Genomic DNA, 10,262 nt, shown 5'->3' on the forward strand with positions numbered 1-10,262 from the left:
GCCCAACGGTCTGCCGTCACGCCACGTGACTCAGGGAATTTAAATGCCCATATTTTTTTAATCTCATTTTGTTTGTTTACGTCAGTTTACGACACGCCGTTGTGGATTTTTCCGTATTTAATAAAGATACACGTTATATCACAAATATTGAACCTATCGTGATTTCAGAGTTGAACCGTTTTTTTTTGTAATAAAATATTTATAAATCGAAATTTAATTACGAATGTTTTCCACGGTTATTTTTTAAGCAAAAAATAGAGAATTAATCTTCTCTTATTTTCCTTTTTCTTTTGTAATTCTTTTTTTGCATCCAATGGAATTAAATCGATTGCCAACGGGGCAAATACTGATATCTTAAGCCGCCACTGATTTTCCGTTGCGTCAAAGGTCTGCGTTACTTTTACGAGTTATGACGTCAGATCGACGAAAAATTACGTAATTAACGAATTCGCACTTGTGTAATCCGATTTAAAAAAAACTTGAAATTGCTACACCCCGTTCTCGCAATTGTTGCCATCCAAAGATGAACAGAGCTTATTTTAAAGAGGATTACCGAAATTTCAACTTGAAAATATTATGACTAACACTATTGCAAAACTGAAAAAATTATTGACGTAAAATCAAATCTTTAACTGGAGAGATCAGATTTTCGCCGTAATGTTTTAATTCAAATCTGATCTCTCCAGTTAAAGATTTGATTTTACGTCAATAATTTTTTCAGTTTTGTAATAGCGTTAATCATAATATTTTCAAGTTGAAATATCAACAATCCACTTTAGAATAAGCTCTGTTTGGTCTTTATGACTCAATGTTTACCAGAGATACGATTTTTTTCTTTAAACAGGAACTGAGACGTTCATGCCCTACCGTACGTCAGAGAGATGCATAAAGCTAAAGAAAGACGGACGGCTCTTCGTCGTAAACGCCACTTTATTTTACCTATGTACAGAAACGAAATTCCCTTAAACGCACCTAGACAATGATTGAATACAATAGGATTTAATCGCGTCGAACTTATGTACAAATTAAAACGTCGATGGATGCGCGCGGCGTTTTGTACCCTGACTGAGAACGATACGAGGAGGAATCTTAGTGCCGCACCCGGGGTACCGTACTCCCCGTTCGCGGCGCGCGAATATTATAAATAAAAAGGAAAAGAGGAGTCTCTCTCTCTCTCTCTCTCTCGCTCTTTCTCTCTTCACTCTCGCGGAAGTTACAAAAGAGTTCGCGTAGATAGGTAGGTAGACAGGTATCTGTAAATACAAGAACACATGGTACTTTCGTCGAACACGAGGGACCGAGGCGAGGATCGGGTCGGGTCGCAGCCCCGACAAACCCCCGTCTCGTGTCCCTGAGCTTGCCATTTCGCCAATCCCCGGTGCCGAAATCAAAGGTTCTTCTACGAGCCACGAGAAACGTCCTCGCCGTCGTCGTCGTCGTCCGACGCGGATTCGATTCGAGCTTCACATGAGGCTGAACTTTGCATCAACTATCCCGATTCTCATGTCTAGTGCAATGTTCCTCGAAACTAGCGTTTCGGCGACCGTTTGTCATAGATGAAATTTCCACTCGAATTAAATGAGAATTTTCAAGAATGCATCTAAACTAACTGGAACTTCATCGAAATCGAATTTCGACTCTGAAATTATTTGAGAATATTTGTAAACCTGGTTTCCCCCCCATTTTCCCTCGAAAGAGTTTCGTCGTCTAAAAGGGATCGAAAAACTATTTCGGATTTAATCTGGTCTGTGTGAGATGGTGGATTTAATTTCGATTGCTTAGTTTTAAACTTAGTCTTGACTCCCGAAAAACATTTCGGGAGTGTTTATTTTGGGCACGTCCACCGACGACTGCGGCATCGGTATTTCTTTATTTAACGTCGATACTGACGTGGAACACGATTAAATCCACCATGATACGAAGAGGGAAAATGTAATAACTTCGTGAAGATATCACGCCATCTGGCATTGATGCAAATGAGAATCTCAATGTCTGTCTTGGAATTTTATTCTCATAATTGACTTGCAATGACAAGTCTCTACTGAAAAAAATAGTCGAGAATCAAGTTTGTCGTTTTTTTTTTACAACGCTCGGAGAATCTTACTCGAGAGAAAAATCCTCAAAATGGGACGCGCAGCCTCATGTGCCCAAATTGATAGAAAAAAAATCGTCGTTCGTTCGCTTTTTTTAAAATCGGAACCTGGTGAGCTGTACACACGTATCGCGCATGACTTTTTAAGAGGTTCTGAGTCAGAAGAGAGTAAAAAAATCTTGTCTTTGATTCGCTAGAGAGTTTACTTCTACCTGAAAACATTGCCATCGATGAACACATTTATATATATATTCATGGATACTCTCGGTGCGAGTTAATCCAGAAGCGTATTCTTTTATTGTTCTTAAGGTTAGAAATTCACCGTTCAACGTTGTGTATTTTGCGTGTTTTCTCTAATAAAAGTTAATTAATATAGGCCACACGTCCAAGCAGTCTTGAACTTTTCTAAGGCAATGTTTTTAGGTCGGAGAATGAAGTTTTTATCGCATAAACAAACGAGAAAATATCCCTTCCCTCGATGGGCCGCCTGGTATATTTGATTGACTCCGTGATATATAATGATGACAGATAAACGGGGAGAATGAGTCGGATTTTAGATTGGAAACTTATTTCGTTTAAAATTCGTCCGACCTGCTCCAGTAACGCTTGGTCGTCATTAGGCGAAATAATCATTCTCTCGCGCTGAATCATTGTATTTTCTCTTTCGACTGCGTGAGTCTTCCAGCTTCGAATCCGACTCAATCTCTGGATTCCCATTCATATAATATTTCATCGCGCTTTACATACTATATACTACACTATACGAAGCTCACCGGTTGTACTCGAACTTACATTAGGTTCCACGTCCCTTGCTCGTATTTACATAACTGTTTTAACTCTTGCGTGTATGCGTGTGTGTGTGTGTATGTGTGTACAGCGGATTCGCCGGTATACAAGCGGGAAAAAAAGTCATCCCGGGTTGATGCACAACGCGAAGTATCGAAGAAAAGTCGAGGATGTGTGTGTACTCGGGTGTGTTGTGTGTCTAACTCGCAAAATACAAACATCGAATTCGATCGTTTTACAATAATTAATGTACATGGACTTCAGAGACAGATGACCGCAAGTAACCGCATTAACGCTTATGAAACAACCTGTATATATTTCGTTATCACATATGTCGCACAGAATCTGGATCAGATTCTATCACAAGGGAATTCGCGCGTGTGCACGCGCTCGCGCGCGCGCGCGAATGTATCTGTTACGCGGCAAGGCGAAATATTTCTTGGACCGGTAATGGCAATGTTTCCTCGAATCTAGGATTCTATTATAGCCGATAGAGACTTTTCCCTTTTTTTTTTTTTTAGAGACTAATCACTTGCGTCACGTTGCCTCCGAAATTGCCAGCGGAGAATGACCAAAATCGAGACGCTATTTTACAGAGGATACCCCTCAATTACTTTCGCTGTTCGACGCTTCGACCTGCGAAGTTGTGTCTCTAGACTAGAGTGAGCTTATCTTTACATAATGAGAGACGTAATATCATCTTATTTCAAGGGTTCCAACTTCGATCAGTTAACTCGCAGGCTACAGCTTTAAACGAGGAAAATAATCCAAAGGGCATTGTTATTCAGAATGGAGACTTTGGTTACTCTCCCCTACATAAAAGTTCCATCGAGAACAATTACTCTTGCCTCATGTTAATACGCTCTATCTTCGAAGCTTATTTCTAGGCCGTCCCTGGACCGGCGAAAAGAGGAGGACGCAGCATTTGTAGTCGTATATTACGCGTCTCAGCGAGGATTCGATTTTTTTATCCACGCTTGGAGACCGCGCTCAAACTTGTGTGAGCGAAGCTGTGTATATTCAGCTGCCATTAACACATTGACTGTCAGGATATACATATATTTCTCAATTTGAATCTTTTGGAAGATAGAATTTTTCACTGGATATTGCTCGTTTGATAATGAATAATTTTATTCGACCTTTCGCATGTCTTTTTTTAAATTCTATGATATATACGTAAGACATTTTCGCTTTTCGCCGAGCTCATCCGCTACTCTCTACGGGCACAGCCAATGTGTTAAAAGAAAATCGTTCTGCCTCCTTTCTTCTTTTGATTGCGCTAACTCCCCCCTCCCGGCCGGAGGACTCGGTTCGGCTGTCGGCGCGAGAGAAGCACTAGGATGAGAGAGTGTGATGCCGTCACGCGCGGAATAATGATCCTTCCCCCGAAAGAGAGAGAGTCAGTCTTGTTGAGGATTAATAGATAGCTCTGGTACGACTTGGTCCTGGCACGAGGACCTGCTGCCGGACGTGGGCGTGTGTAACCGCAGCGGCTTCGACAGCCACGGGTGCAGCGACACGTCCTCGGCGTACGGCCGCTCGGACGGCTCCTTTCGCAGCAGCGAGCGGATCAGGCACTTGGCGCGCGGGCTCAGGCCCTCCGGCACGGCGAACAGGCCGCGCGAGATCTTGGCGAAGAGGGACGCGTGCTCGGCGTCGTTGAACGGGTAACGGCCCACCAGCATCGTGTACAGCAGCACGCCCAGCGACCAGATGTCCGCCGCCTTGCCGGAATAGGCGCGTCCGGAGCGCAGCACTTCCGGCGCGACATACGCCGGACAGCCGCGTCGGTCGGTCAGCTTGTCGTCGTCGTTCTCCACGATCACCGCGTCCTCAAGGCTCTCCAGACGAAGCCGCGTTCTGGAAAAAAGAAATGCCCAATTAGAAAAATATTCGTCGAGAAGTTGCAGTACCTAATCGATTTCTCGCAATCTACCATTGTCTCGGAGATAACCGAATTGTATATCCCGATATGTCTGTCTCTCTAATTTTAATTTATTTAGCTTTTAAGATGTAAAAAAAAAGTCATTCAATAGTCAGTGGGCGTATAGGTCTACCAGGACGAACGGTCTACCTAGATACCGATAAGATTAAAGTGCTCGATCTTTCTCTCGAAGGAGCCACGGGATAGTGCAACATTAAATGGTTGCAAAAGATTTACAGTTCTTTTTTCCCTTCGGCGTCGTGTGAAATTCGCTCTCTGCGTGTCTTAGACACACGCGTTACGCCAAGCCCTGCATTTATTATCGACCGGTTATGATCTAGTCGCTGCGCGCGAGAGTTCGCGAACTAGGAGCCAAGGAGCCGTGCAATCTTTTTAATGCGGTCGGGAGAGATCTCCTCTCTCGGGTTTCGCCTCGCGCGTGTACTTTAAGCGCGCGCGCGCGCGCGCCCGAAGGCAAGGTATTTCAATTTAGCAAGAGGAGACACCGCGATTGAGCCATCGTTCTCAGCCGTCGTCATCGTCGTCGTTGGCAGCGCGGAATAAGGCGCGACGACGAAGACACGAGGAAGAAGAGAGAGTGAGAGAAAGAGAGGAGAGCGCGTTGCGCTGCACGCTGCTGGCCGGTCGGTCGCTGCTGCGTTGATCAACCTGCAACGCGGAAGTCGCGTGTGTACGTAATATTCTTGGCTCTTGGGTAACTTCTGAGCTCTCCTTCGACGCGAGTTCTCGTATTATCGCCCACGATATTCGGTCGAGAAGGGGCAGCGCGCTCGGGAAAGCGCCACGTATTCCAGATCATATCCTCCTACAGAAGTACATTCCTGTACTTGTCGTTCCTTTGTGTCATTTACAATAGAGAGATTTTAGCCCTGCTTCGAAAATATAACTTGAAAATTGTTAGTTGATGGTATCCCAATATTTTAAAATTCGTGTAAAAGTTGCACTGTTACTTAGCAAAAACAATGTATAGTTAGAAAGATCAAATCAAGAGAGATAAATCTAGTTTATATAAATCAAAATTGCATTTCTTGAAAAAATCGAGTTTTCATTAGTAAGAACTTTCGCATTAATTCCGTCATACTTCACTATTAATACAGCACTGTTATTTCGTGAATATATCTTTAAACATTTCTTATTACAAATATAAATAAATTGAGGAAACAAGAGAGACGTCTATTTTTAATTAATGATATTTATACAATAATAAGATTTCGACAAGTTACACAATGTAATCATCCATATTATATTCCCAAAAATGCGTGGTATTTCGAAGGAATCATTTTTCAAGAAAGTCATTCAGCAATTCAGACTCATCGTCGGCGCGTATTTCGGAAGAGCCGAGAGAGACGGAAGCGCGCGCCTTCGGTGAACGCACGCGTCACGCGAGAGAGTCGTTACACGATCTTGACAATCCGAACGAGTGTCAATGGCCTCTTCTCTCTCACGAGCAAATGAATCGAACGAACGCGATGGCACGCTAGGCCATTCGTGATGAACCAAACGCGGCCGTCGCGGATAAAGAGAGATAGATGTAGCGAAGAGAGATAGAGAGAGGGGCATCGCACAGCTTTCTTCGCAAACTTTCACCCGTTCGCCGGTCGCGCAGCACGATATCGCTCCGGGTTCAAGAACCGCTCGGCGCGGCGGATACTAGGCGCGATGTGATTTCTTCAGACCAGAGAGCTCGTGAAATTTTACAAACGTCAAGGGACCGAAACGTTGACCGAAACTTTCGAGGCACCGAAATTCCTCCTTCTGGGCTCCAAACGCGAGCAAACTCTCGCGTTTCTTCGTCGTGTTACAATTGCGAAACTTAAGTCTCGGAAGAAGATCCCGCTGATGCCACGGAAATCATTAATCAAGCGTCGTTAATCAATTAACTACGCACGCAGACGCGGCGAATAATTGTTTCCAATGGCAAGGTGCATCATCTCGAGATTATTTTCGTCTCACAATTATATTAATCTTCGTGTATGTTGCACAAGGAAAATCCGGAATTAAACGGCTATGCATAAGATACAAATTTACGCGGATACTTGGAAGAACTATCATTCATCTCGAACTTAGGTCATCTCGAAATTGTTTCATATTTATTTAAAATGGCCATCCTATAATTTACTAATATTATCGAATTAAAGATTTAAAATATATACAGTTTACCATTGCGAAAACCGGCAATTTTGAGTAAGTAGCTAAATAAATAAATTACACGGTTGTGCGCGCGCGAAAACGCCCGAATACAGATTCATGGGTCAACGTCCCGGATTCACGGTTTTAAGAATAGAGAGTGTCTCGGGCGTAAAAAGGAATCAAAACGAGACCGACGATTTTATTCGCCGGGATCATTAACCTCACGAATGACGATCCCCGGCCGATTGAATTCGGCGCCGAATTGAACTGGACCAGTGCACGGTGCCGTTGCGAAACGCGGTGCGTGGCGTGGAGAGAAATCCGGCCACGAGATCGCATCGTGTGCAGCTTTTCACCAAGAGCTAACGCTACTGCCCAACATCGACGACGACGACGACGACGATGACGATTACGATGACGCTGATAACGATGGCGCGAGTTTCTGCCGGGACGCGCACGTGACGCATTTAGCAATTACCATAGGTCGAACTCCATACGCGAAGGTGCATCCGGGAAAAGACTGATTTGATCGCCTTAATCCGCCCATTGTCGGCCGATCGAGGTAAAGAGAAACCCACGCGGGAGAGACTCGCGAAACGGAACGCGCGCTCGCGGAGATCTTGGCAAACTTTCAGAAAGGGAGAATGACGTTCGCAGCCGCAGTGATTGTGAGTAATTTCTCTCAAGATCGTAGAATTTGAGGAAGACTTTTATATAGGATCAACCCACACTGGTTATAAGAATACCGATGAAAGTTTTCGGATCCTCATTCGAAAATTCATTATCAATTCTTCGTTAGATATCGAGTTTCTGCACATTATCGCATCTTGAAGGGATTACACTCGATAGCTCGAGGAAGACGCGAAACTCGTCCCTTTCGGAGAAAGGGAGGCAAGAATACCGTGATGCGCCGTCTCGGATGTCGGTCGCATCGCGTCGCGCCGCGCCGCGTCGGTGGAACGAGCCGAGAGAGCCACGCGTTTCCTAATTATACCGACGTTTCAAAACCCCGCCGCAGCAGCCGATGAACCAATATGCTTTTCTGGCTTGCAACATTCCCCGGACTCTCCTTATTCTTACGTACGCGCGCGCGCGGGAGCAGCAGCTCGCCGCTCGGTAGGAATGCGATTGGCCAACAACGGACCGACATACGAGTCGATCTCCCGATCGCCGGCGTGTACACACCGTGCACGACACACAACACACGCCCGTTGGCTCGGTTGGTTCAGCTTGACTCGGCCAGCCGTTTGCCTGTATACCCTATGCATGCTTGCCTGCCTGCCTGCCTGCCTGTCTGCCTGCCTTCCGCAGCGGCACGTGGGTGCGTCGTATCGCGAACAGATAACGCCACAAACGAATGAGCCTCGCAAACACACCCTAAATCACGACTCGACGCGATCTAATGAAATCCCCTCCGGGGATATAACGAGACCAACCACGTTGTTCGCAACATGTAAGGATTTGCAACATAAGGGTTTGCCCGTGATCGCGGTTGTGATGTACCTGTTTTGATAAAAAATTTGACTTCACGCGAATTTGTGTTCAATTTGAGTCAAACTTAACTTTATGCAAATTTGAATTTTAGCATCACATTTTTCTTTTCGCAAATAAGATCGCTTCGTACCGCTTGTCACTGTCTATATGAGAAAATACTGGCTCCTGAGATCATAAATTAGACATAATGTTTGTATGATTTGAGTAACAGTATGTTTGATGATAATGATCGATATCAATCATAACCAATAATATTCCTTTCTCATCTATTCGACTATAGAGGTACAGAATCGTGAGTGTTCTTGAACGAGTTTATTTTAAATGAGCTTTTAGGTGAAAATATCGGCCAAATGCGCGCAACTTGATGCAATACGCCTATGATGTAGTTCAGCGAAACGCGCTCTCTCTCTTCTTCGAGCGAGAGCGACAATGCCATGAGATCTGCGACGAATTTAACATTTAATTCATTTCCATGTTCAGTCGTATTTCTTTCCAACGCCGGGAACAGAGAGGTCACTTACACGATAAAAACATACACAGCAATCGATTTCCCCTTCACTCGGAAAAAGCGAACGCGAACCCCTGGCGCTATCGATACCTTCGCTCCGATCCGGATGTGTGTCGCTTATCAACTCTCAATGAATTGTCGCCGGAAAGATGCTTTGGCTTATTTTATCGAGAATCAATTTATCGAGTATGCAATTTAAATAATAAAAAACTGATAATTCGAAAAAAGTTCGTATCCTTCATAATTCAATATTTTTGGAAATAAAATAAAACAGTTAAATTTAATTCTAATTTATGACAGAAACCTAAAATCATCGTCGTCTCTAACGGCTTGATAAATCGAAAACTCGATTCTGAGAGCGGCTTCGACACACTCCAATTAATATAATCGGTGATTAATTTAAACTGGCACAATTGTCTATAAGATTTCTAATAATTTATACAAATATATACAATTATAGAATTATACATATTAGATCTTCCACGATCTAAATTTTCTTTTGTGTCAAATAACAAAAAAATAATCATACTTTAAAAAAAAAAATTAAAGTTTTACCATTTTTATTATTTATTATTACTACTTGATGATAATCATTGATTAAAATAAACCGAAGTTTTTGTCGAAGTCACTTTGAAAAAAAAAAGCTAAATACTGGACTTGGATTATCACCTCGCTTCGTCGGCGAAGACAAACTTCCGGAGCTTGAGGTCCCTCAGCACGACGCCGTACTCGTGACACGTCGCCACGGCCCTGGCCGCCTGCCGGAAGAGCCGCCTCGCCTCGGGCTCGCGCAGTCTCCTGCGTGCCCTTACGTAGGCGTGCAGGTCACCGTGATGGCCCTCCAAGAGGAGATAGCGCCGACCTCCAGGTGCCTCCACCACGCCGGCCACGCCGCTCGCCGCGCCGGTGCCCTCCAGACGAAGGTGGGCCTGCAGCAACGCCTCGCAACCTTTGTCGCCCACGGTCAGCGCCTGCAATCCGGAAATGCAACCGAGTTAGCAACAAAGGCGATTCAAATTATGTCTCTCGTTAAAAACACGCCGGTTAAAAATACGCCGGAAGTGAACTTTCACAGATATCACTGGATGAGACCCTTCATTCCTAATTGCAATTACTAATCACAATTATCTAATTTATACAATCTTTTTTTATGTACAGTCGTGGACACATCGGTTGCAACACATTTTTTCTATAGGTTTCTAATATATATTTAATATACATAATATCTATTTTATAGATAACTTATATTTTGCAAATGCGAACCACGATGTACTATCTTTAGTCTAGAGACAGTATAACACCAATCG

General features: G+C 43.9%; 1 protein-coding gene across 1 annotated transcript in view; it reads right to left on the reverse strand.

The window, feature by feature from the left end:
• Nucleotides 1-912: 912 nt before the first annotated feature.
• Nucleotides 913-10,262, reverse strand: part of LOC105453064 (tribbles homolog 2) — a 20,395-nt gene continuing 11,045 nt past the window's right edge. Inside the window, exons 3-4 of the mRNA XM_011694750.1 lie at nucleotides 9,625-9,926; nucleotides 913-4,738 (exon numbers count right to left, since the gene is read on the reverse strand). Of these exons, the coding sequence (XP_011693052.1) occupies nucleotides 4,279-4,738; nucleotides 9,625-9,926 (762 nt within the window). The 3' untranslated portion in view covers nucleotides 913-4,278. The remainder of the gene's footprint in view (nucleotides 4,739-9,624; nucleotides 9,927-10,262) is intronic.

The sequence above is a fragment of the Wasmannia auropunctata genome, unplaced genomic scaffold (assembly GCF_000956235.1).
Source record: "Wasmannia auropunctata unplaced genomic scaffold, wasmannia.A_1.0 LD336022.1, whole genome shotgun sequence".
NCBI lineage: Eukaryota > Metazoa > Arthropoda > Insecta > Hymenoptera > Formicidae > Wasmannia > Wasmannia auropunctata.